This window comes from Chaetomium globosum, genomic scaffold (genome assembly GCF_000143365.1).
Source record: "Chaetomium globosum CBS 148.51 scaffold_6 genomic scaffold, whole genome shotgun sequence".
Lineage (NCBI taxonomy): Eukaryota > Fungi > Ascomycota > Sordariomycetes > Sordariales > Chaetomiaceae > Chaetomium > Chaetomium globosum.
In genome coordinates this window covers 354,394-380,413 of record NT_165981.1, presented here as the reverse complement: position 1 = coordinate 380,413, position 26,020 = coordinate 354,394, and the positions used below count along the sequence as shown (strand labels likewise).

The following is a 26,020-nucleotide window of genomic DNA, read 5'->3' as shown; positions in this document are numbered from 1 at the left end:
TTTACTGTAATAAGGGGGCCCTCTGGTTTAGGGCCCCCCGGAAAAAGGGTGTGGGGAGTGTGTGCTACACAGAGTGCGATGTGGCCCGTGATTCCGACGAGACATGTCCCCGGCGGAGACTTGAAGGGCGGGGTTTGGCTGCGGGCAGGGGCAGCCCGGGGGATATTCGCGTCGCTGTTTCGGTTTCTAGAAATGGTTACGCCTTCTCTTTGCGTGTGGACCCTATGGGGAGGTTGACGTTAATGAATGGAAGGGAATAGCCGGAGTGACGAAACCTCATTGTCGGAAGATTTAGCAGGCTCGGGGTGAAGACGTCCACGCACCTTCATTCTGACGACGTAGGGCGAAGCGGTTGCGGGTTCGTTTGGGTCCGTCGTTTCAACGGTCAAGACGATGGCCGTGATAAACTCACCCACGGCGAGACCCATGGTCGTCCTAGTGAGATGGGGCATGTTGTCGTCAGTGAGACCAAACGTGCGCTTCTGCTTCCGGACTACGACAGATAACCCAACCAAACGATAGCCTTCCGCCCAGTATGCACTGAAGAAAAACAATTTGTTCTTCATCTCGTCCTGTGAGTACGCAAATAGAGTTCTTTGGGCATCCCACGACTGACTCTGCGATTGGCTGAGGCCAGATATCATTGCAAGATGGCGGCAGGTGGCCTCTTGAAGCATATGATAATCGGGCTGTTGTCGTGGAACTTGGAGCTGGCGGAAGTAATGAGGGGCAAGCTGCTCGCAAACACTCCAGATGCGTCTTCTATTTGCAAGAGCCATGAAGGGGCCCTCCACACCGTACCTCGGAGCTGTTGCCTTGTCCAGCCACAGGTATAGGGCTCTGTAGCTCGGCTCGGGGTCAGGTCGCGGATCATCAAGGAGGCGCAGTTCGGTCAGCCAAGCCATCTCGTGCTTGAGGAACCGCTTCCAGAACGAGTTGTGACGGGTCATGCAGAAAACCGCCCAGGACGCCCTTCGCAGGGAAATCAAGGCGTCTCCGGATAGGAAGCGGACTATATTGTGCAGTATCTCGGCCGGCAGCACCGCGAACGGGTCTTGCACTCGTATTTTACGATCGATTTTGAGAGCATCAGGCCGCATCTGGAACCGGTCATCGGCCAGGCAGCGTGCTAGTAAGTTGGTAATCTCGGGCGTTGTGCTAGGGCTCGTTACGGAGAACTTTCGTAACGGGCGGTCAGTTATAGAAACCTTTGCGAGGAAAACCCCGGGGGATTTCTGTCCGGGTGGGCTCACCTCTTCCCCGGCAATCGACTCCCAGGTTTGCTCGTTGCCACTAATCTCACCGTAGTCGAGTTCCAGGGATGAGCGGTAGTGCATGACAAGCTCAGACATTGCGCTGTACAACGCGTCCTTATCAACTTTAGCCACATCCCTAGATCCTGTGAGCACGTCCGTAAGGATGCTGAAGCAGCATGGATGAAAAGGAAATGCGGCTGGCCCGGTAAAGGAATAGCTTGGAGACGTCAGGCAATCTACCATGTGTTTGGGGATCGTGGAGTCCCAAAGTCAACTGTAGTTCTTAGCTCTTACCAGGACAGATGTCTGTGAGGTTCAGTTTCCAGTGGTTCGTTTGGATCTGAGGGTAGTTATAACGGATTAGTATAAGCGCAGGGCCCCAAACAGAGAATCGAAGAGCGTTATACCGGTGCCAACCTGGACGCTCACATCACACTGTGCAAGGAAATAGGTTAGTTTCCTACCATCGCAAATCAGCAAAAAAGAGACGTACATTTTCGTATATCACGGCTCTGCCGGAAATATAGGCCCTTTCCACGGCGCCCGTTAGTATATCCTCGACCGTTTTCCCAAGGTGGTGAGGGTAACTTACGCAGGGCCACCGGGCGCTTGTGGGTTGACCGCCAGACAGTAACCTTCTTCGAGCCATCTGATGCTTTCCAAGGTGACGAGTGTCGGGTCGTAGCTGCGGCCCTCGTCCTCCGGATACCACACCTCGTCCACTGCATCGTCCCCATATTCCTCCACCTCTTCTTCATCACTGTAGGTCTCCGGACCAAACTCGCCGGACCCACGTTCTTGGCGTTTCCGGGCAACTCTGGCGTGCCGCCAGATTAAAGCCGAGGGGGTGTTGGAGCCTATGGTAGCCCCCTCCAGAGAGCAGCCGCAGATGGCACAATACGTGTCAAAGATGCCCATTTTGATGTGATTGTGGAATAGGTACTGTGGGGAGTTGGCTGGTTTTTCCCGGAATAAGGCTGCAGTGCAGTGTTTGGCGAAGGGGCTGAGAATGCGGGGTTTTATGCCGGCGACTACTTCATGTTGCTCAGCTTAGTGATTTCCAGCCTTAAGTGCCACACCACAACGCTTTCTTTTTTTCTTTTTTTCTTTTGTTCTTTTTTTTCTTTTCTTCTTTTTTTCTTTTTCTTTTTCTTTTCTTCCAACGCGTCTCGAGCTGACACATACTCACACCCACCTTCTTTTACTCTCGGAGCCAGTGGCTGCCTGATTGTGGCCATTATACCCAAATAAGTAAGAACAAGATAGGTAGGGATCATAGGTGCCAGCCCTGAATGGTGTCTTTAATTACCTAGTACTGGAAGTATATATCTCAAACACCCCATAGAGAGTGTTCTCAGCGCATTGTCCTGGATGCACTCTTGGCAAGTGAATGTTGACCACCACGCAGCGACGCACGCCAGCGCCGTCGGAACAACTAAGCAACCGTCGTTTTTGCCAGTGCGAAATACAGTCAGCGTGTATGTACTTTGCTTATACCAAAATGGGCAGACACCTGTTCCACATTGGCGGGGGGCCGATGGCTGCATGCGGATCTTCGGGTCACCACCTGATGTATGTATAAGAGAGGCGTCTTTGTTTGCCTTTTCCCTTGCCCATTTCTTGCTGGCTGCCGGCAACGCCTCCCCAAAAAGCCGCTGTGTTACACTGCCCTCTTAGCCGCATCTCCGTCACGTCTCCTTTTTATAAGGCTACGCCTCTAGGTATCGACTGCAAATCTCGCGGTCCTGGGCCCGACACAAACTTCTGTATTCTCCTGGGAAAATATTCCATCTAACCCCTTTTCTTTGACTCCGGTCACTACGCCAGCCTAGTATCCCTCCGAAAGTGCACGACAATCCGAAGGCACGAAATACGAAAGCAATGCCTCGACAACGATTACATCGCCGAACCAAGAAGATAGAAAGCTATAATGAAACTGCGATGGCACAACGCGCTTGGGCCCGGAGTCAACCAGGCCAGAAGGCCCCAACCAAGACCAAACTTCAACGCCGAAAGCCTGGCGCAGCATTGCCCCCCAGTGCTGTGCTAGCCTCTTCTCAGAAGCGCGGAGTAGCGCCCTGTCTAGCCACGGTGGCCGCGCCCTCTCCAAATACCTCGTTACCGTCCGATGTACCACCGACCCCCGATGTCACGGCTGTAGCTCCCCTTGGAACGAATCCATCGTTTCCTCCATCGGGCGGCGCGGCAGTGTCCCTCGTCAACTCGATAACGCCGTCGTCTCCAATGGGCACCGTAGCGGCAACCCTCGGAACCAGCAACGGGAACGACCAAGCCGTCGAAAAAACTGCCAACGGCCAGACTTGCAGCATTGTGCTACAGACATACGGCGGTCAAGCGACCATCGCCGGTGCCAGGCGTGCCTGGGAGAGACTTGCGTCTGACGTTGAGGAGTTTGCTCGCCTTCACTTTGTAGACATGATCGACTGGGGCACGCTCGATGCCAACAAAAAGGAGAAACTTGCCGCTTGGGCACCCTGGGCTGAAGAGTATTTTGCGTGCTATCACCAATGACGAAGTAAGTTACGAAGTCTTCGCAGTCCCCGGCCACAGATATTCTATGTTTGGGGCCGCATTCTAACCGGACTGTCGCGGCTATAGCTATATTCGAGGGCTGGATCTGGCGTCTACTCGTCGACCGGGTCTTCACAACGCACGATGGCGAGATTTGGGAAGGTTATGGCGGACTTGTAACCAAACTAGGTGGTGAGTCACGGTCACCCTTCCCCTCGAGCGTGTTTATACCTGTACAAAACAGCGCCCGAGCCTCGTTCCGTGTCCCTCTGCTTTTCTCTCCCCTATTCTCTTGCTCCTCCTCATTGCCACACCGTGTACTAACGAACATGTACTGAACTAAAGCCATGGCCATGCTGCCACCGCATCATTTAACCCACCAGCACGCCGGCCCCCGCGTTATATTCGAAGTGGAAGGATGGCAAGAGCAGTCGTCTCACGCCATTAAACAGCTATACTACAACTGGCGGCCCCGCACTGCTGAACTGTTGCAGTTAGCCACAGGCCACCCCGATCGCTTCGATCCCAAGTACGTGGCTAACCTCATCAGGGAAGAGTTAGGCGAATTCTTCCGACGGTCCGATCCCAATCAGCAGGAGGAAAAAAGGTATCCCGGTGGGGGACTGGACGAGATGCTCGCCGGGGTGGCAAACGCGGCCGTCGTTGCAGACAGTTGCTTCCAATCATCCCCGGTGGAATGGCAGATCCTCTTCACGGACCCGGTGACGGGCAAGACGACCGGCTTCCCCTACCAGGGCCCCGCCCAGTGCGTCACCAGCCCGATTGAACTGGGCCGCTATCTCATGGACGTGCACGTCTGGTAGTCGACATCGAAGAACGAGGCCGTAGGTCGCCCCGTCGACCACGTCGTGAGGCCGCTGTTGCGAGGTTACACGCTGTCCCACCGGACCGGTACTTGGGACCACCTTGCTCAGATGGTACCCATGCAGGTCATGGTTGACCTGTGGGCGGGGGGGGATAGTGATGACGAGCGTGAGGAGGAAGAGAAGTGCCAAGAGGGCGAAGGTGAGAAGGGCGAGGTTGGGACCGAGGAGAACAAGGGCGGAAGGGCTTCGGCTTGACAGGAGTTGGGGCCATCCAAGCATTGTAGGCTACCCGTCACAGATTGCTATTTACTTTCCCTTCGTCTTTGTTGGCGCTCGTTAAAATGTTATGTGGCTCGCAACCCGATCATCGTACGCCGTTCTTTCTTTGCGTTGGAAAGTTCGCCTCAGTGCGGAGCCGTTTGCTTCTGGCTCCGCACCATCGTCGTCCACGACAGTGAGGCCCTGCATCTCCTCCACTCCCCTCTCCGCCTCCGTCTCTAGGCAGTCCCGGGACCAGATAGTCTTATACATGGTGTAGGCCAACGCCACCACAGGGGTGTGGCCGGTGCGTGGGAATGGGTTGGGTGAGGGAGAGAGATGAACAGCGGGGGTTGGGAGATGGGAGATATGTGGGCGGTTGTTTTTTCCATGGTTTGGGGGGAGGATATTTGGGGAGGGGATTTGGGAACCGAACCGTACCTATGATGGAGATGAGTCAATTGTCGACACTTTGTCATGCTCTCAGGGGTTAAGGCCCCGGTGGTCACCCTAATCCCTTGTCTCAGTACAAGTAACATATCAATATGTATAACACGCGAAATACAAATACCCATACAGAATTTGCAATCCCCGGTAAAAGCAACCATGCCAAGGGGTATTCATAGCACCTACTGCCTACCTAAGCCTGGGCCGCAGTTCCTGCCGGCGCGCCATCCGTCAGTGGTATCATACATCCGTCCGACCAGCCGCCGTCGTAGACCGACAACACATAGAGAGAGTTGCCTCAGTTACTCAGCCATGTTCCCATTCTGTTCCACCTTCGCAATTGCCTTGTCGGCATCGGGCCCCGGCGCACTGTTGCCGTTGTGGTTGCTGTTATCGCTATTGTTGTTGCTGTTGTTGCTGCCCGCGCCCAGAAACATCTTTTTGAAATCCTCGTTACTCTTCCCCCCAATATGGGCCTGGCCCTCGCCCTTCGTTTCGCCGTTACTCATCCCGGCCCCCTCAGTCTTTTTCGGGACCACACCCCCCACAAACCCCAACACCCGTTTCGGGCCGGTCCTCGCGCCGCCCGCAGCGGGCCGCCGAACAACCACCGGCGGTGGCGGCATCAGCTCCGCCGCATTCGCCTTTGCATTCGCATTCTTTTTAGCCGCATTCTCATTCCCCGCGCCACTACCACTGCCACTACCACTGCCACTACCACTACCACCGCGAGCAGGCAAGTCCACCCGGTCAACCCGCCTCTCCCCACGGCCCTTGAACAGCTCCGCAACAGTGCCCGTGCGCAGCTTCCTCGAACCCGCGCCGCCATCACCACCACCTCCACCCGGAACATCAATCTCCAGCCCGTCCACGGCTAGCGCGGCCTTGCCCGCCGCAGCGGCGCTGGCAAACTCCAGCAAGGCGCCGCCATGGGTGGGGTGCAAAACCATCTTGGTCATGGCGTCTTGGGGCCCCGAGGCGGCGGCAGAAGTCAAAGCTGGTGCGAGAACGGCCCGCAACCGCGCGTCGGTCATCGTGTCGGGCACGTTAAGCACGGAGATGGTACGCGCAGCGATTTCGGCCGGGGTGGGGCCTGCTCCGGCTCCTGCTTCGGCGCCCGGGTGTGAAGGGCCGGGGGACGGGGAAGCGGTGCCGTCAGCGCGGCTGGTGGCGGTGATTTTGTTGGCGGCGGGGCGGGATAGCTCGACCTTGATCGGGTGGTTACCGAAAATAAGCTTGTCGAGGGCCTTGATCGCCTCCTGCGCCTCGGCCTTGGTCTCCATCACCACAAAGGCCGTGCCGTGCGAGTTTCCTGCCATGTTGCGCGGCACGCGAACGCTCATGACGCGCCCGGCTTTGGCAAAGATGCCGCGCACATCATCCTCGGTCGCGCTCCGCGGCAAGTTGACAATGTGCAGCTCGCGCTCTTCGGCCTGCGCGCCGTGGCGGATTTGGCGGGCGGCCGGGTCCGAGAACTTGGCGAGCAGTCTGTATTTGCCCGCTTCGAGCGATTTTCCGTCGAGTTTCGTGGCCGCGGCGGCGGCGGCGCGCTCGCGGAATGTGACGTAGCAAAACCGGCGCTTCGTGTTGAACTTGAGGCTCGGGAAGCGGACGCTGTAAATGTCGCCGCAGCTTTTGAAGAGGTTTCGCAGGTACTGCTCATCGGCCTCGGGGGGGTAGTTGGTGACAAAGACGGTGCAGTCCGTCGCGGGGGTTATCTGGACGGCGTGGTCGGCGAAATACTTGCCGTCGCGCAACAAGGCCGACCTCGCGTCATCCGCCGTGCCGAACTCGACTAGGGCGATCGCAGAGTCGTCCTGCTTCTGCAGGTCGATATTGTTGACGTGCCCGTAGTCGCGAAAGAACTGCTTGAGCTTGGTCTGTGTCGCGTCCTTGGGCAGCTTGGTCACCCACACCGATGTATTCTCGCGGTCCCGCTTCAGTTCCTCGCTATGGAGTTCGCTCTTGGCCCGCTTGTTACCGCTCTCATCTTCTCCCGGCGTGGCCTCCCGCTTCCGCTTGGAGCTAGGCGACGAGTTGAGGTCTGTGGCGTCTGCCATGGGCTGGTCCGTGCGTTGCTCTGTCTGCGCCGCTTGCTGGGCAGCCTGTGCAGCCTCATGTGCTGCTTGGGCCGCTTGGGCCGCTTCCCGCCCGCGGCGTTTGGCCACGCCCTTGCGGGTTTTGTAAATGGTGTCCTGGGCATCGCGCAGCGTCTCGGCTCGCTCGTAGTCGTTGCAATGCTTCAGATACACTTCCATAAGGCGCTCCGGCCAGTCCACGGTGCGGACCTTGAGCGCCCGCGTAAAAACGCGCGTGGCGAAAGTCGGGACCCGCAGCCCGTGGGCCGGCACCGGGGTAGGACTACGCGTCGTCTTGGTCCTGGCCGTGAAGAACACCATCATTTCCCACATGTACCAATTAAGCCAAAAGTCGTAGCCATTCGCGTGCAGGTCGATATGCGATAGTTGTTCCCAGACGGCCCTGGCGCTGTCGATGTCGTCCTTCTTTTCGGTGAGGAACTGGATCAAAATCTTCTCAAGCCGGTAGTCAGGGTCACCCTGGTACGCGTCGCCATACTTGCGCTTGCCCCAGTGTTTGACGTCTTCAAGGGCCGACGGCAGCCCCACCTCAGCGACGTCAATGGCCTCCTCGGTGGCGTTGGGGTTCATAGCGGAGCGCTTGAGATAACCGCACCAAGCCGAGTACATGTCGAGAACGCCCGACATGCCGTCCCTGTCCAGCTGTGCGCTGTCGGTGGCGGCGTGTTTGATGCGCTCGATGTCGGTGAATGACAAGCTGGCCTCTTCGGCGGTCAGAATGTAGCGGGCCCAAACGGGCCCTGACCACGGGACGTGGTGCACAGCACGTTGGAGGACGTCGAGCATGTTGGGTACCAGGTTCGGGGGGAGATAGCACCGGCCGGCCTTCAGGTCCGTATGGGTGGTGGAGATCAGGACCGAAAAGTTCAACCAGGTGTCCTCGTCCGAGGCTAGCACGCCCGTCAGGGCGCGTGTGAATAGGCCGAGGCAGATCTGGAAATTGACGGCGAGGTCCTTGGCATCCTTCTTAGACTTGATGAGTCGAATCTCCCACTCGGTGTACTCGGACATGATGGCTCGGAGCGCGTCGTTATCCTGCGCCTTGGCGGCGCGCGCAAGCTTCGTCTCCCAAGGGTCGCGCAGTTCGTAGAGGCGCTTGGCGGCCTTAGCGTTTCGCGTCACCTGCTCCATCTCGACTTCGTACGCCTGTCGGTTATATTCGGAGAGGAAGCTCGAGAACATCTGCGAAGTAACATCCCAAGTGGCATGCGGGACGGTGAGGCGGTCCTTGAAGAGGTGAGTAATCCTGCGTACGCCGTTCGCTGTCACGGTGCGCCGCAGCATCTCCATCTCGAACGAGACCCAGCGGTTCCATAGCTCGTGGCTGTCGGCGAGGCGGTACTGCACGGCTTGATAGCCCTCCTGCCACAGGTTGAGGGCATTGTCGATGGTGAAGGTTTCGCGACCGAGTTGCTGCTCGTCGGGGGGCCAGCCGGCGTCGCTGCCGGGCTGGCAATCGGAGTAGAGGGACCAGAAGTACTCGCAATAGGCCGTCCACACCTTTATGCTGCCGGGTTCGGCGGTCGTGGCGCGGCGGAAAGCCTCGATGACACGCACGCGGGATTCGAAGTCGGTGGCCTCGCGCAGCTGATGGTCGACAAATTCGACCCAGTTTTCCTCCCCCACCGGGTTCGCCATGTTTCCAGCTGGGATCAGTAGAGCCGAGGCATCGGATGATGACGCGAGATGTCGGAGTTGACGACGAAGATGAGGTTCGAAAGTCGAAGGTGGAAATCGAGCCGATGACGATGGTGCGTGGGGAAAAGCCGAAAGCTCAAATCTGTCAGGATCGGGGTTGGCGTGCTGGTGGTGATAGGCGCCACAAATGGATCGGCGAGTCGGTTGCGAGGGCTGAAATTTGGGACCCGGCCTAGAACGGGATCTTTTGCTGTGCACACTAGAATTGCAAGAGCGCAGCAGTGCAATGCAATGCTAGTTCTTTTTCTAAATGCAAGTGTGGAAGTCGCGAGATGGGGAATGCGCGAAACTAAACCCAGGTGACGGTGATGACCCGAACTGGAAAATAGTAGGTTGTTCGCTCGCAGGCAGGCAGCGGGGATGCGATTCTGGCGAACAGCTCTCAAATTCCGAGAATAATTTCTGGGGCTTTTGCAGATGGGAAAAGGCCGAGTCTGGACCTTTGTGCTCCCCCGGCTTGGGTGCCTTACCTCGGGCTGATGCGCGGCCTTAGGTGTGCACGGGTGAACCTAGCAAGGCAGGCAAGTACACTACGTAGGGGACGTGAGTGGGTGCGAGGGTGCTCGGATGCCGTCAAGCTTCTGGCAAGGTGGGTGCAGGTGGGCAAGTGGGTGAGCCGCTGAAAATAGGTGCCTGTGCCCGCCGTGCTCTCCCACGCTCCCATGGAAATACGAAATCGCAGCCCATGGAAGCAGCCCAGGCGACCCCCACTCAGTCAGTCCTTCTTGGTAGACCTCTTCTCTTCGCCATGCACCCACTCTCGAGCCACTGTACCTTTCTCGCTCCTCAGTGACGGGATCCCACGCAGTTGCTTGCTTCCAAAACTGCCCACCAAAACTTGCCCACCCATCCGCCCGCGCACCTATCCATCTTCGGCACCGCGCTTGAAAGAGACGCCACAATGTCCCAAAAATGCCGCCATACCTAGGATGTTCTTTTGTTGTCGAGAACAGCCGACGGCCGCATTCAGCGATTTCGGAACTAGAAACCCAGACAGATGGTTCAGAAGGTTGATCAATGGGTCTGTCTCAGATTCTCAGCCCGCCCAAGGGCGCCAGTTCTGCCGTTTGTGGTTTGCAGTTTGCGTTGCAGTTGAGTGAAGTCAGAATGGAAGCAGTCATTCACGGGCAGCGTTCTTGATTCCAGACTCGGGCCTGGCCTCCGGCTCCGAAAAAACGCGCTTTTTTTTTTTTTTTTCTGGTGATCAGCCCTGCGCGAAGTCGAGTTCTCCCCCAACATTGCAACAACGGCCGACGTGTCCCGACAACAGTCTCCAAAGTGTTGGTTTGCATCCACGGCGGATTCCTTCTGCTTCCGTTGCCATCTTCAGGGTTCTCTCCTGGCATCCGGAACCCCGTGGCAGGATCCAAAAGGCCGCCAAGCCCTGGGCTTTCGCCGATCCTGCTGATCTCGCAAACCTCAACCAATGACCGTCGGCCGCCCTCCCTCTCGCAGGACCCTTACCAGAGCGAAAGGTCGACGCTCTCCTGCCAGCTTTGTGCAATTATGAGGCCTAAATCGTGCTGGCGTGCATGCCGGCGGCGTGGAGAATCCTCACCTCGTCAACCCGTCCACAGTTTGTTCTCTTCCGGCCCAAATACACCATGAGGGCCCCCCAACCACGGCCCATGTTGTCTCACCACGGGTTCAACGCCAGAGAGGCCGATGACGTCGTTGTGCAGGTGAGGCATGCCGTCATATCCGGTGGCTGGGCGGGTCTAGGCCCGGCTCACCCCACCCCGGACGGGAATTTAGCAAACATCGCGTCATTCTGGTTGACGAGCAGGTGGAGCATTTGTGCGCGCCGGAACAACGCAGACACACCGACGGGGTGCGAGGCTTCCGCGCTCACATCCAGACCCTGGGAGCCTGGATACCTTGTCTCCTTTGGGTATGGACCGAGCTCACTTGCCGCGACTTGTGTTGAGAAAACTACCTACCTTACCTCGCTTGCCTAGAGAGGGAGTCATGTATGTACACCAGGCAGGTACTTTCCGCTTCATTTTAGGCTCCGGGATCAACCGCGCATACCCTCCGATGTTCGCCTGATCAACAGCAGGACATCCATACCGCTCCAGCCGCCCGGTTCCCCAGATCCAGAGGTGTCCCGTTGCACTAGCGTCGGATCCCGAGCCGGGCCTCTCCACCAACACGTGCCCCGTCGCGGCAACCTTCGGTCCCCAACCCCACCGCCTCCTGAATCAGTGTGCAGGCGTTGGGCCTACCTGAAACGAGGTGCGGGTTATGTCGTCGACGGCAGTTGTCGTGGTGTACGTAGTAGAAGCAAGAGGATTCTGTGTTCCCGGCCGTGGGGGTAAGTGAGTGAGTAAAAGATAAGGGGCGGGGATGGATGCAAGGGGGATGGTGGTGGGTGAAACACACTGCAAAAGAAATTCGGTTCAAGTTTCAGTGAAAGACAAAATGGTCGAGGCTGGTCTGAAAGGATGGTAGCGAGGAAATGAATCGGGCAAATTATTACCCTTGAAACCTACAGCTTACGGCGCGACGCGACACGACACACAATAACTATTACTCAATAACTCAACTGTGTCCCGTCCCACTATCTTATCAATCCAAGTGCAGGCCCTGGGTGTCTATATGGGATAAGGGGTGGATTCTCTGAATTTTTTTCGTTGAAATGGATCAAGAACAGGGATTCCTAGAGTATGCGAAATGCATGTCCCAATACAACTCACGCCCGACCGTCGTCGATCGTCGTCAACATGGTTCAAGAAAGGGCTACCTTGGCTAAAGCACAATGCTAAGCAATGCGCAGGTAGTCTTGGAATAAACAAAACCTAAGTACCCGTTATTTTCCTTCGCCCCCAAAAAAGGCCCACGGGGTGTTAAAAAGGGGGGATTACAGAGTGGTTTATCTTTGCAGGGAACTGAACAAACATCTCAGGGGGAACCTACGAGATAGGTGCTTTTATTGGGACCAAATATGCTTCAATGACACGGTTATCGCCCAGCCCAAAACTGGTCCGTCCTCGATTAACAAATCCAAGTCCTGCTAGTAGTACCACCCCCTTCACAACTTCGTCATCACTTCTTTTTCACAATTACCTCGCCGTTCATCAGCCCCAGTGTCGCGCCCTCGGTTCTAATCCACTCCCTCCATGCCTTGATCATATCCTCAATGTCCTGAACAGTCGTGATGCCCATCTCGAGCCCCTTGTCCCGCATCTGCCCTGTTTGTAACCTCGATATCATCGACTCACCTACCACATGTTAGTGAAGACCACCCCCACCCTTAAGTACAACTCCAGGAAAAAGAAAAAAAAGTTATTAAAAAGACATCAACTCACCCCAAACCCTCTTGTCCTCCGCCGTGCTAAAGCACCACGCCCCGAACCCTGCCTCCACATCTTCACTGTCCACCCCCGCCTCCAGCACCCACGACAACAACTTCCTACCACCCCTGTCCTCCCCACCATTAGCCACGAGCGTAGCCACCATAAGCTTATGAAACTTGCGCAGCCCCCTCCGTCTCTGGCCCATTACGACACCCACGAGATTGCCATTATCCGACTTCCCCGCAGGCGCACACCAAACCCGACCGCATTTCACCCCGAACAAGACACCTCATCCATCTCCCCAGCACCAGCATCCAACCGGCGCATTCAGATGACACAACACGTGATGCGCATGCACAACATCAAACGCCCCATCAGCAAACGGGAGGGCATAGACCGACGCCCGACGAAAAATCATATTCCCGGCTGCACCCACATCAGCGGCGTGGTCCGCCGCGCGCGCGAGGATCTCATCGGAGATGTCAGTGGCGACGACGGAGCCGCCCAGCGGCGCGAGGTGCTGGACGAGAGACGCCGAGATGGTGCCGGAGCCGGCACCGACGTCGAGGAGATGCAGGGGATGATGCTGCGTTGGGGCGAGGCGGCGGAGGTGGGAGAGGAGGTGCGCGGCGCTGTTTGACGCGGTGCGCCATTCGTGGTGTTGCGTCTGCGAGGCGGCGTGGCCGGGGGCGTAGGGCTGCTCTGGGTCAGGGGCTGAAGCTGGGGCCGGTTGGGGGGGTGGGGGGATCGACATGTTGAGGGATAGTTGGAGGTGGATGTGGCAGACTGAAGATGTGAGAGTGACTGTGAGTGAGCGAAGGTGTGCGGATGAGTGGGACTGTGTGTGAGAGAAACTTTGCCCTGGGGTCCCAACTGCAACTTTGTTGTTGCAAGACAGGTCATATTGAGCCCAAAGGTTTCTAGCTGCCCCGCTCCCCTCGGACGTAATCCTCACCCCACAAAGCACCGAAAGATGATTCGACTACCTACCTATGGACCTGCTTGACGTATTCGACTTCGCATCCGGAATTAGCCTCTAACTCCCTAAACCCCGGTCACCTTAAGATCGACACTTCGAGTTCAACCGCCACCTACTCATTGGGCATCTAAAAACGACGATCTAATCACTTCTCTACCTAACACACTTTTGCACTTCCCGGTGAGGATTTGGCTGATGTGGAGGCGTGTAAAGAGGAGATAAGGACATGGACCAGCTTCAGATGGAACTAGCGCCCGGGAGGGTTACCCTCTTTACCGGCACATCTATGATCTAGGAGCCGATTAAAGGGGTATGACTCAGGGAAAAGGAACTGGGGAAAGTTAGAGAGTCGAGTGAAGAAACTAACAGCCTACTTCCTTCTCTATGTCCCAGATAGACGATACCTCCGTCGCATCTCGACTATCGTGGGCCAGTTCACTACTTAGCTTGGAGAACTAGCACTAAAGGATTCGAGAACGGTCAGTCTGAAGGCCTTCTTAAAGTACCTTTTCCTGTAAATGAAAACTAGGTAAACATAACTGAAGACGAACGTCAGCTACACCAACTTGGCCGTCGAGTATTGTCTCACGGCCGAACAGATCCGCAACGTCAAGAAAAAACACCTAGGCCCAGAGTAGCCGCAAGAACCTCTTTTTCGACATAGTTACTTGTCTGACGAAAAGTAGAGGACAAGATTGGAAATTAAGAAGAAAGAAGAGTGAAGAGAAAGGAGAAAATAATCTAAGAGAAGAGAAAAAATGAGACTAGGTACCTGACATACAAGGTTCCATATTATCCTCTTAACTCTCTTGCCAAATGATCTCAAAAGTACCTTACAAAAGAAAGTAAGCTCCTCACCACCCCCCTGAACCTCAGACAAACAACCCCCTAACTAATAGATACCCCATTTGATCTTCTGGTGCCCAAGATTGCCATTGCACTCCAGCTCGCCATACCCACTAACCTTACCGCTACCACCAAACTTCTTTACCGCATCAGTAATGATATCCCGCACATCCTGCCCGCCCACCCAGAACGCGGCATTTCCCTGATTTACGGTAGCCTCCACGCCAAAGCGGCAGGATCCCGCCGTGGCGATAGCGCGTTGCGAGAGCCCCGCGGTGAAGACCTCCCACTACGTACTGCCGTCGTTCTCGACATTGCGGATAATCTGCAGACAGTCCCTCGAAGCGGGCGACGCGTCGTTGATCTGGCCCACGAAAGTCGAGATGTCGCAGAAGTTGCGGCCCGGCGGGATGTCGCAAGGGAAGTTGGCGCTGGAGCCCGGCTCGGCCGTGTCCCAGGACTGGAACGCGCGCTCGGGGCTGCACACGAGCAGGCGGATGAACCCCGGCGTGGTGACGTCGACCTTGAGCAGGTTGTCGGCCGTGGCGCTGTTGTCCGGGTCCGCGAGTGCGGCGCTGTTCTTTTTGCCGTTCTGGATCCACGTGCGGACAGAGCCCTTGATCTGGTCCGCTGTCTGGACGCCTCCCCAGGCATTCCCGCCGAGCCCGTCGAGGCCGGGCGGCGGGGAGAACGTGTTCTTCTCGCCGCATACCAGGTCGTCACATTCACCGGGAGCCCGGTAGTGCCGGCACCAGCAATCTTTTACGGCCTTGCCCGAGGGGGAAAGCAGATAGTACTGTCTGCCGTCGGTGCAGACCCCGGTTTTGTTCATGACGGCGGCGTCGATGTATTCGTGCAGCGGCCCCTTGTCTTCGTTGCAGCCGACGCCACAGTCCATGACAAAAGCGAACAATCGGGAATAGCGCCAGAGGGTGGGGATTGCGAAGCCGAAGAAGGTTTTGGCAATGCCACTGCGCAACTCCTGGTGCAAGCCGTTTTTATCGGGGATATCATCATGAACCGGGCCCTCGACCAAGCCGCGGATGAGCTTGCCGTCGGACATGGCTTTCCAAAGAATGTCAAGAGACTCCTGCTTTCAATAAAATAATCTTTCAAGAGCCATGAGAGTCACGTTAGCCCATCCCCAGACGATGTTGCCCATATCGTGTGAGAGTTTGTCCTGATCCTCCGGTGTGGGTGGCTCACGGCGCCGAGATGTTTCGCCCGTGCCTGGCGCGGGACCTCCGAGTTGGCGTGCTGGGCGATGACGCCGACTGTTGACTCGCGAGCAGTCTTCGGTGGTGCCGGGCCTCTCTTCTTGAGAAAGGGTGATCTGGTGTGGTTGGCGGGCCTGGGGATGGCGGTGGTGCGGGTGACGGGGGCGCTTCCATCTGTGGGGTGATGGAGAGGTTCTCGAGGACCGCTATACACAGTTACGAAGATCGATTAACAAAAGTCCAAAGGATTCAACACAATACTAAGAACATTACGACATACAAGGTTTCATACAATAGTTGGGATCAAGTCCCGGGAGCTCTGAGTCCTCGCACGGGTCATGGACCCGGCGGACAAGCTTTTCATAAAGGCTACGACCTTTATCAATGAGGGTGGAGATGGCCTCTGGGGCCAAGGGCTGAACGGAGTCGGGCTGAACGGAGTCGGGCATCGCAACGAGGCAAGGGGTAACAACACGGCGACGGACTGACACCAGGGCGGGAACGCAAACACGACGGGGGAAGTAAGGCGGCGAAGGAGGCAGACGACCAGCGACTAGGTAATACAGGCAGTCTTGCGCGCAATTTGTCCAGCTGCAACTCGGACATATCTACTAGAGGAAGGTACAGGGCAATTTCCATCTAGAGGAAGGCAAGCTAGACCTGGTGAGGGATATATGCACTTAGACCTGTAGCATCCAACCGCTCTAGTTAGAACTAAAATTATAGTTAAAAGGGAAGTTAACGCCTCCATTTTAGCACCCCAGCTACCTATGTTGAAAGAGGGATGGATGGACGAGGGAGGGTCGGAAATAAATACCGGGCGCTGCACTGTTCAAAACATCTTGTCTGTCTCTTCTTTCCTTCAGGATCGATCAATCTCACAGCCGAACGGATTCATTCCTTTGCTCTTCTCCCATTATTTGACTTCCCCTTTTGAACCACAAGTCCAAGTCTGCAAAGATGCATCTCAAACGCTCCGTCATCGCTGGACTCGCACCAGCAATGGCGTCCCGGTCGTGCCTTGTCACGCCGTTTCGTCACCTGCGTGCTTTCCGTAACCCCTGACCCAGGCACCACCTGCGAAAGCTTTGCGTTATCCTGGGGAGTCCCGTCAGTCGATGAGCTCAAGTCGTTGAACCCTAGTATCACTTGGGCCGGTCTCGATGCGGGCAAGGAGTATTGTGTGGTAGGCACCGTGACCGATGAACCCTCTACGACCGCCTCGACCACCAGCCTGTCATCGACCAGCACCCAGACTCCAAGGACCACCCAGCCGCCCACCACCACCCAACCCTCAACCACCACCAAGCCCTCGACCACCACAACGGCGTCCGACCCCAATGACACACCGAGCCCGACACAGGACGGCCAAGATCGATAACTGCAACCGATTCCATTGGGTCGCCGAGGACCAGAACTGCGAGGCCATTGCGGCCTTCTATTCCATCACGGTGGCGCAGTTCGTCCAGTGGAACCCCGCAGCCAAAAGCGATTGCAGCGGCCTCTGGGCCCGGAAGGTAAGTTGCCCTCGCTCCATCTCGCCCGATTGACCGACCCATTTGTGGTGGGTGGTCGCAACAAACGAGAGTGCTGACGCTCGCTATCCGCCCTTAGCATGCCTGCGTCGGTGTCAAAGGAAGCACGCCAACGACGACCACACCCGACAACGGCATCGCAACGCCGACCCCACCCACCCGGTCATGGTCAGCAACTGCAACAAGTTCACCAAGGTCAACCCGAGTGATACCTGCGACATCATTTCCTTTCTCAATGGGCCCATCTCGACTGGGGACTTTATTAAGTGGAATACTGGCGTTGGTCAGGATTGTCGGACGTCGCAGCTCGGGACGTATGTTTGCATTGGTGTTAAGAAGTAGGGGAGTCGGGTGCGGCCTGCAGGTATTGTGTGTGAAATAGTGTAGTAATTTCGATTTGGTTGAACCGCCAAGTATTGCAAGTTTTGTGGATCATGGAGTTTGAAGGTTGATGGATGGATGGATGGATGGAATTTATTTCGCCCGGAGGCACTGGGCCTATAGGGCCTTAGCACGCTAACTACATCCGGATCAAATCGGTTTGCCTTTAACTCGTACAAGCCCCCTACTTCTTCCCTCTTTCTCGCTGCACCATTTACCTCTTGCCTTGGTTGTTGTTAGCAGATCAACTTGGAGGCTACTTTCTCCAAGTGTTCAGCGTCCTATCTTCAGCAGCTAAAGCGGGACCTGCTGGTTAAGGCTCGTGGTTGAGGCTCGTGGTGTTGAGTGTCGGCTTCTTCTACTGTGACTGGTCTAGACTCTCTCTCCTCATTCAGCTCCAGCCTTCCTGTTGCCATTGCGTATTTGATCGTCGCCCTGACTGCCTTCATATCTGGTGACCAATGCCTTGTATCTGATGGCGCTTTCCCTCCCAGATAGAACGAGAGGCTTTCCTCGTCTTGCCACTGTGCATTGCAGCATGTCTTCCCTCAGAGCTGTCCATCTCACGCATCGGAAAAGAAAGTGTTCCACTGATTCCCTCGCTTGTCCACAGGCACAAAGGTCTGACTCGACCGCCCCAATCCTGCTCAAAAAACCGTTCAGTCTCGCCATTCCGGTTCGGAGCTGCGCCAATACGCAGGCCTCCTTTCGCTTCAGCTTGTCATAGAGATGGCGCGTGTGCTTGCCTGGTAGTGCTGCGTCCATGGCCTTTGAGAACTTGCCCACGCTTACAGGTAGAACTCTTGTCGCCCGTTGTCTTTCCATTGCCAGCCTCATCGCGGTAGACTTGGCCTGGGGTATTTGGGAGTCGGGTGTGCGTCCTTGCTTCGACGCTCTCTGGGCTGCTGCCTTGGCATCTGACCCCAGCGCGAAGTCAATCTCCGCTGGTATCCACAGAAAGTTGACCGAGTTCCCTCTTTGTCGGTGCAGCCTGGCCAAGTCGTAGATTTGCCGTATGATGCTTTGGCCGGATTGCTGCCGCGGCTGTCCAACTGCTGCCAGCGCTGACTGGTTCCTAGTGATCACGGTGATGTGCCTGTGGCAGATGCTAGCCGGTAACTTCTCCAGGGCCATTGCGATGGCTGCTAGCTCTGCTGTATATGGGTTCTGCTCTTCCCTTGTCCCAAGAACAACAGCATAGTTTGTCACAGTCTCGCTAGTTCTGTTGAAGAGAGTATCCCGTGCAAGGCCGCCCATGCCAACAATGCCCTTCTTTACGGATGAGCTGGTTGCGATCACGATTCCCGAAATTTTGTTGACCATCTCGGCCGCCTTCCCTCGATCGGCTTCGAGCGTCGGTCGTAGGCGAGGTACCCAGGGCGGGACGGCGTATTCCTGGATTGTCTCCATCCGGTCAACTCGTACTCCTTCGGCCACACGGGCAATTTTCTGCAGCGGAGATACGAATCGTACGGTGTTCCGGACTTTCTTCATGGCAAGGGGATGCGTTCCGGGCAGCGTGTGGATGTTGATCCACAGACTGGCTGCCGCCTGGGCGTGTCGTTCTCGTACGGGGTAGATGCTCGCTTCAGCTTCCACCACGGCTGTTGCCGCGGTTCGAAAGGCTCCCGTGATGACCAGAGCCCCGATTTTCTGCGCCCTGTTCAGCCAGCTCAGTGCCTTTTCCCCGCACGCATGCATCCAGACATTGGCAGCGTAGTCCATGACCGGGGCTACTGTCGCAACAAATAGCTGTCTCGCTGTCCGCGGGGAAAGCATCTTCAGCCTCTTCAGGGCCAGAGCGGCTGCGAGGCCCTTAGCTGCCGTCCTAGCAATGTGCTGCTTGTAGCGGAGTTCGCGATCCATCACGACACCTAGGATTTTCGCACTTTCCTTCGGTTTGACCACTTCGCCTTTGACCGAGAACGGTTGTTCTGAAAATCGCTCCATGTTCCTCGTGAAGTGTATGATGGCTGTCTTTTCGCCTTCAAACTGCGCACCGCTCCGTTTCTCCCAGTCAAGGGCTTTGTCGATGATAGCTTGGATTCCAGTGCGGTTCGACTCCGCTGACGGGCCCGTTACCCAGGCAGTGTAGTCGTCCACGAAGGCAATTGCGCCTCCGTTCGCGTCGATCTTGTGCTGCACTAGGTCGGCGTTGAAGAAGAGGAACAACACTGGAGACAGCGGCGATCCTTGCGGAAGACCCGCTTGGGGCAGCTCTTGCCGTCCAGATGTGAACCCGTTTTACGGCCAATGGTCGCTGTGCGCTTGGAGCAGAAGGCGTCGATCCACTTGACCCAGGGGTTCAGGTTTCCCTCTTGCCTTGAGCCTCTGGAGAAGCCTGTCTTTTTGAAGGACCCCATTGTATGGCGCCCTTGACATCGAAGCTGATCAAACTGAGCACCTTCCTTAGCTCTCCATGCTTTGTAGATGTGTTCCTGAAGCAGAAGGAGAGCCTGTTTCGGTCGAGCGTCTCTTCCTGGCTCCGAAGTGGTTGGCGGGTAGAAGGCCGCAGGTCTCCACAGCATGGGATAAACGCTCCGCAATGACTGCCTCCAGTATCTTACCCAGCGTGGAGAGCAGCGAGATGGGTCTCCAGGACTTGGCTAGAGTGTATTCGCTCTTCCCTGGCTTCTTCAATGGGATGATCTTGGCATTCCTCCACTGGCTGGGGATGTCGCCGTCTCGAAGCGACGTCCGGAATAAATGGAGCACCCTGTCTTTGACCACTGGCCAGAGCTGTCTCCATACCATTGCCGGTAGACCGTCTTCCCCGGGCGCCTTCCATGGCTTAGCGGACAGGACCTTTTGTTCTATCTCCTCCATTGTTAGGTCTGGCATGTGTACCGGCGCCCGTTGAGGTCGTTGGCCCTCGTCTTCGATTCTCGCTGGCAAAGGTGGGAAGAAGGCGGTGAGTAACTCCTGCGCTTGTTCTGCTTTACCCTCCGTGATGGAGCCATCGGGTCGGACGAGCGGGGGTATCTTATCGCCCATCGTGCCGCTGCCGGTTTGCAGATACTTCGTTGCTTGCCAGATGTTAGCGTCATCGGGCCAGGAAGTCGTTCCAATGCGAACTCTTCTGTCTGCGGATGGCGTCGTGGTACTCTTTGGCTGCCATCCTGGCTCGTTGTTCGAGCTCTGGTGCTGTTTGCCCAATCCTACGTCGAGATCTCGCCTGGTTCCTCCAAAACGTGTATGTCTGGCGAAGCCGTGTCAGGTCTGTTGTCCACCACCGCTTGGCGTATGGTGAGGGCTTGGCTTTAGGTGTCAGGCCGTAGACCGCCTCGGTTACCGCTGCCATGAGCCTTGTCCGTTCTGCTGCTGGACATTGCCGTCCCAGGGGATGCGTTTCGAGGTTTGCTGCCACCCTAGTCCTAATTTCCGCCCAGGGCCGCGTTTCTTGAAAGAGGAACCCTCGTCTCACTGGGACGGTCCTCCCACCGTAGGTGTCAAAAGCTGTCTCGATTGCTCTGTGGTCTGAGCCCATGGTCGCAGGGGTGAATCGTGCATCTGAGTAGTTGGTCTGCTAGTTCTGCAGAGGCCAGTACCAGGTCGATTGTGCTCTCAATGTCGCCTGACTGCCACGTCTTCGTGCCTCTTGGGAGGAGGCTGCAGAGGGAGTGTTCGTCCATGAGGTTGATGATGCGGTCTCCCTCGCCTTGTCTCCGTGGTGAGACATCGTCCCCTCCCCAAAGCTGGTCGTGGCGGTTGAAATCGCCCGCCAGGATGATATCCGTTCTCGTCCCTGTTCCGTTTCGAAACCTCCTAATCAGTCGGTCAATTTCCCTCATTGCATCTTCCAGTGCTTCGTCACTACCACCCTCCACATACACTGACACCATCAGCACTGCCCGATCTGGGAGCCGAATGCGTGCTGCGGTGAGGTCTGCCGACGGCACTGGAATCTGCTCGACCTCCATATCGCTTCGTACCCATAGCATGCTCCGGAATTGGCCACGTGGGTTTCCTCGTCTTGTCCGTTGGTATAAAGCTTCGTCCAGTTGTGATGACTCATTGGGACCGTCGTCACCGAGCCTTCGATCAGCCTGGCATATGGTTCGGAGATGGCCAGCACTGCGAAGTCCTTGAGTCCCTCGTCGTTTAGCAGACTCTGCTGCACTTCTCTCCGTTTGCGGACGTTGAGCTGAAGGATCTTAAGCGTCTTGGGCCCCATTGTTCAACCAGCGTACCCGACAGTTCTTGCTAAATGACTCGTGTGGTCCTCTGCATAGCACGCACTTCAGGACCACGGACTGACACGTCTTGTGGTGGTGACCCTGTTCCGCACACCTTCCGCATCTTTGCGGCTTTTTGCAGGCGAAGGCCTTATGGCCGATCTCCTGGCATCTGTAGCACTGGATTGGGCCTTCCCGGGGCGCGAAAACGGTCGTGTAAGCGGATTCTCCGGCGAGATGGAAGTAACGCCCGTCTAGAAGTCGCCTTGCTTCGCTGCCCTTCGTCACGTAGACAACCATCGAGCCGTAGGCCTTGCTTGTATCCTTCCTGCTGAGCCAGGCAATCTTCGCAATGTTGACGTCGTTCTCTGTCCCTAGCGCCTCTGCGGCTCCCGGCAGGATGTTTCCGTCCGCATCGAGGACCGCTGTTCGGTTGGCATTGTCTACCCTCACCGGGTACAACTGGTCTCTCAATACCCGCACTCCAGGAACACTGATCTTCACTGCCGCTTCCTTGACGAGCTGGACCTCGCCTTCGTCCCTGCAGATTACTCTGACTCGGTCCGGGTTTCGGGCCTCCTTCACAACCGCAGCGCAACGCCAGTCTCCCATGCTTTCCTGTGCCCTGGCCTCTGTCTCGATTGCCTTTCTAATGTCCGCCACCTGGACGTTTCCCTTCTCTTTCTCCTCCACCCTAGATGTATCGATCGTACAGAACAACGTGTCGGTAAAGGATGAAGGCGTCGTGTTTCGCGAGGAGAGGGTGCGCACACCGCTTGGCTGGCTTGATGGTGGGGTGCGAGCGACTTCGGCGTATGACCCTCTTGCGCTTGGTTGGGACGAAGCCATGGCTACCGGGTGGCGTTGAAGGGTATCAATCTGATCCCGCGCTTGTCTCAGTTCTTCAGAAAGCTGGGTCCTGGTGTCTGCAAGTTGGCGATGTAGTTCTTGAATCGCGTCGTGCTGCTTGCAAATCACCTCGCGTAGTTCGCCAATCGTGTTTCGCTGCTCGGTAATCATTCGGTACATTTCGTCTCGTTGTTCGTTGATCGCCTCCAGGAGCATCTGTATACCTGACTTCCCCGTCTCGATCCGGCTGTTGGCTCCATATAAAATCCCAGACGCGCGTGCTCCTCGCGTCGTAACCGCCCGCGTGGTCTCGCTCGCCGCTCTCCTCGACGTGGGTAGCCACGTCCTCGAGCGATTGCATGGCTTCGCGAGCTTTCGCGCTCGGTTTCAACGCGCGGCTCGGTCGTCTCGGCGAAGGTGGGTTGGTCGGCCACCTCGACCACGATTTGGGGCTGCGCCTCCGCCGCCATCTTGCAGTCCCTCGGGCAGTGCCGCCCGACTTTCACAAAAGCTTCCTGGTCTCGATCGCCTCTCGCCGATGAACCTCTCCCTTATTTTTCGAATGCTCGTTCGTCTTTTCGTAAGATCGTCCTCTTGAAGGTTGATGCATCTGTGATCCACTGCAGACCCCAGGGTCGATCATTCGTGTATGTGTATTTTACGTGTATTTTACGTGTTTGCCGATTGTCCTTCCCTTCCCCACGCATCGCCAACGAGGTGGGTGAAAGAGACGCGCATGACCAACGACATGCGCTGAAAATCTTTTTTTTTTTTGTCCGGCATGCAAGATCGGCCATGAAAAGGGGTATGCAGTGTAGTATTGTCGGATGTCCATTGCGGTGGCGAGGCCGCACCATTTTTCCGGCTTGCACAAAACTGGGATGGTTTCCTGCTGTTGGTTCGAGGTTGCATTGGACCCTTGCACCTTCTGGGACGAAATTGAGAGCGAGATACAGCGAGAGGGCAATTTTTGCGAGCGGAGATCTGTTTCTGGCTGGTCACCCTCTATCTCGGGCAGTTTTCGACTTCATGATGGATCCAATCACGGGCAAGATGCGGCTCGGATGCCGGCTGAGAGGCACTCCCCAACCACCTTTCGCTCAGATGAGTGACATGTCCATGAGTTGGCCTGTGAGTCACCATGGGCACTGAAGCAAGGCCAGCATTGCGTCTTGCCTCGTCTATTCTCTATTCTTGGAGCAGGGTTTGCAGTGCGAGTCCGCCAAGCAGCCAGCAACCCGGACCACCCACGCGGCGCTGTGATCCCGGGATTTTTGGGGACTTAAAAGAGAGACAAGTGATGATAATTAATGCGAGAAGGGAGCCCGATTGCCAAAATTAACAAACTAATGCGAGAGTATTAATGTACAAAGATGCACGGTATTGTACAAGGATACAGCCTGGTGCGTATGCGAATGAAGGGGCAAAACAACACGTGTGGCCATGACCCAATCATTGATCCCATGCTCACAGCCAAAGAAAACCGAAGGCGCCAAACGCGGCCGCTAAGGATGCCACGCCAGCAACCGCCAGCCGGCGGGAGGCACTGTCTTCCTCTGGTGGGCAGTAGTCTGGCGGGAAGGTGACGCTGCACAACCTGGCGACGTAGGAAGCGGAGATACTGGCAGCTGTAGCCGAGTCGATCCTGACAGCGCAAGGGTTTGGGGTGGGCGTCGGAGATGAAAGTTCCAAAACGGCGCAGGTGTAACCCCCAGACCAGTAGAAGTCGTTGATGCTCTGAGTCTTGCCTGTGACCTTGATGGTGGTGCCAAGTTCCTCCAGGCATGTCTCGTTCCTCGCGGTAGCGGCAACGAGGTCCGCTGTCTGGCCGTCGTTGTTGAAGGTGAAGTCCATAGCCTATATTGATGTATTGGTGATGAGACGCTGGCTAGTCGGATCGAACCAGGTGTTATCGAGGGACTCATCAAGACAGCCTTGCCACGTAAATTGCCAGGTCAGCCGCCATTCGCCCTCCACCGTGAAGCGTTTATCGAGGAAACGGCCAACAAAGTACGGATCGTAGGAGGACCAATTGGCTCATCGGAGTGTATGGCAGTATGGCACGTAATCGCTGATCGGAACCGAGCGGTTTCTTATCGGATAACGTATATCCATGTTGAGGTACCATGCAAGGTGGGCGTTCTGGAACGCAAAAATGACGGGGAATGAGTCCGTGGGCGCGTAAGTCTCATTCCGTGGGAAAACGACATCGACTTCCAAAACATCGCCATTGGCGGCGCTAACAACGGCTGCAAGGCAGGCGAGGGAGACCACGAGGCACCGTAGGGCGTGAGATATGACGCGCATGATATCTCTAACGACACCAAGAACCGCAAATATCGTTGAACCTGTTGATGGCCTAAGAGGGGAGGGCCTAGGATGGCGACCTGGCGCAGATGTTGCTCGAGGGACAAAGCAAAAAAGAGATAGAAGAGAGGGAAGTTGGAAGGGAAAGGGTTGAGGTCGGGTACCTAATTACTCCAGGACGCGAGGATGATTGAAGAAGGGGTCTGAAAGGGGTGCGCCGGCCTTGGCACCACACCACAAACCAACAAGCCGTCCCCACTCAGGTCGTAACAACCAGACCTAACTGTGACGAGACGAAATTGACGCCGAATACAAGTAAAGGTATATACCACGGGCCGCTTGGCCGCCAGAGCCGACTTGGCGTTTTGCTCATCAGAGCCCGGTGGATGAGGTACTTTTCCCGAATTTCTGAATCCCGAGACACCCCAGACCGTAGCCGATAACCGTGGCCCCCAACCACATTGAGGCGATCGGTACATAGTCCGTACCTGCGCCGCCCTGCGGCACGAGCCGCACACCTGGCCGGGTACTCGACCCCAGCATCGGGCAGCCCCGCCCCCCTTAATTGATCGTCACCGAGGGCTGAGGGCCCACATCACTCCCCGCTCCCGTAACAATCTCGCGCGACAAACACCTCCCAACTAACACCACAACACGCGCAGCCAACCCTACGTGGTCAAGGCCGTCAAACTCAGCCAGACATCCACAGCGACCAAGCAACTCTCCAGATGGCAATCGGCGGAACCTCCCGGCCCACGCCCGCCAATCGCAGCGCGAGCAACCGCCGCCGCAACACAGCAGCAGCAGCCACAGCCAACCCCTCTCTTCCAGCAGCGAGCAGCACCCCCCTACAGCGACGGAGCGACGAACACACCACGCCTCACTACAAGCATTACACAGGAACGCCACCCACCACGAGCCGCATGCGCAACAGCAGCATCCGCCGCAGCAGCCACAAAATACACAACAGCAGCAGCAGCAGCAACAGCAGCAGCACTCTCCGGCACCAGCAAAACCGCGTCGGCAAACGCTACCGCGACAAACTCACCGCGGGGTTTGAGAGCCTGCAGATGACGCTGGGGTTGTCTGAGGATGGTGACGATGCGCTGGATGCCATGCGGGTTGAGAGTGGAGGCCGAGGAGGAGGAGGGGGCGGGTTGACTGGGACGGGGACGGGACTGGGACTGGACGGGCACTGGGATGGGGATGGGGATGGGGGGGCTCAGTTTCTGTTGGTGCCAGCGCGGAGACGGCGTCGGCCGTGAACAAGGCGAGGATCATTGATCTGACTTTGACTGGTGAGACTTTGTTGGGGAAC

General features: G+C 56.6%; 9 protein-coding genes across 9 annotated transcripts; 3 read left to right on the top strand and 6 right to left on the bottom strand.

Annotated features, from left to right (window-relative positions):
* Positions 1–239: 239 nt before the first annotated feature.
* Positions 240–2,174, bottom strand: CHGG_08461 (uncharacterized protein; the record flags this gene model as incomplete). Its single annotated transcript, XM_001226387.1, has 3 exons — positions 240–1,356; positions 1,551–1,562; positions 1,849–2,174. 3 exons carry the CDS (start codon positions 2,172–2,174, stop codon positions 240–242), a joined length of 1,455 nt encoding a protein of 484 aa, XP_001226388.1.
* Positions 2,175–3,137: 963 nt separating this feature from the next.
* Positions 3,138–3,788, top strand: CHGG_08460 (uncharacterized protein; the record flags this gene model as incomplete). The annotated part of the gene is made up of 1 exon (XM_001226386.1): positions 3,138–3,788. One exon carries the CDS (start codon positions 3,138–3,140, stop codon positions 3,786–3,788), a length of 651 nt encoding a protein of 216 aa, XP_001226387.1.
* A 347-nt stretch (positions 3,789–4,135) lies between these two features.
* On the top strand, positions 4,136–4,870 carry CHGG_08459 (uncharacterized protein; the record flags this gene model as incomplete). Its single annotated transcript, XM_001226385.1, has 2 exons — positions 4,136–4,597; positions 4,724–4,870. 2 exons carry the CDS (start codon positions 4,136–4,138, stop codon positions 4,868–4,870), a joined length of 609 nt encoding a protein of 202 aa, XP_001226386.1.
* A 752-nt stretch (positions 4,871–5,622) lies between these two features.
* On the bottom strand, positions 5,623–9,057 carry CHGG_08458 (uncharacterized protein; the record flags this gene model as incomplete). The annotated part of the gene is made up of 1 exon (XM_001226384.1): positions 5,623–9,057. One exon carries the CDS (start codon positions 9,055–9,057, stop codon positions 5,623–5,625), a length of 3,435 nt encoding a protein of 1,144 aa, XP_001226385.1.
* A 3,105-nt stretch (positions 9,058–12,162) lies between these two features.
* CHGG_08457 (uncharacterized protein) lies at positions 12,163–13,167 on the bottom strand (the record flags this gene model as incomplete). The annotated part of the gene is made up of 3 exons (XM_001226383.1): positions 12,163–12,338; positions 12,426–12,609; positions 12,850–13,167. 3 exons carry the CDS (start codon positions 13,165–13,167, stop codon positions 12,163–12,165), a joined length of 678 nt encoding a protein of 225 aa, XP_001226384.1.
* Positions 13,168–14,527: 1,360 nt separating this feature from the next.
* CHGG_08456 (uncharacterized protein) lies at positions 14,528–16,884 on the bottom strand (the record flags this gene model as incomplete). The annotated part of the gene is made up of 5 exons (XM_001226382.1): positions 14,528–15,328; positions 15,445–15,629; positions 15,736–16,063; positions 16,395–16,689; positions 16,805–16,884. 5 exons carry the CDS (start codon positions 16,882–16,884, stop codon positions 14,528–14,530), a joined length of 1,689 nt encoding a protein of 562 aa, XP_001226383.1.
* Positions 16,885–17,758: 874 nt separating this feature from the next.
* On the bottom strand, positions 17,759–22,865 carry CHGG_08455 (uncharacterized protein; the record flags this gene model as incomplete). Its single annotated transcript, XM_001226381.1, has 7 exons — positions 17,759–19,515; positions 19,620–19,850; positions 19,939–20,570; positions 20,664–20,770; positions 20,920–21,295; positions 21,611–22,611; positions 22,788–22,865. 7 exons carry the CDS (start codon positions 22,863–22,865, stop codon positions 17,759–17,761), a joined length of 4,182 nt encoding a protein of 1,393 aa, XP_001226382.1.
* Positions 22,866–23,862: 997 nt separating this feature from the next.
* Positions 23,863–24,702, bottom strand: CHGG_08454 (uncharacterized protein; the record flags this gene model as incomplete). Its single annotated transcript, XM_001226380.1, has 2 exons — positions 23,863–24,252; positions 24,556–24,702. The coding sequence occupies 2 exons, from the start codon at positions 24,700–24,702 to the stop codon at positions 23,863–23,865; spliced, it is 537 nt and encodes a 178-aa protein (XP_001226381.1).
* A 728-nt stretch (positions 24,703–25,430) lies between these two features.
* Positions 25,431–25,967, top strand: CHGG_08453 (uncharacterized protein; the record flags this gene model as incomplete). The annotated part of the gene is made up of 1 exon (XM_001226379.1): positions 25,431–25,967. One exon carries the CDS (start codon positions 25,431–25,433, stop codon positions 25,965–25,967), a length of 537 nt encoding a protein of 178 aa, XP_001226380.1.
* Positions 25,968–26,020: the final 53 nt, after the last annotated feature.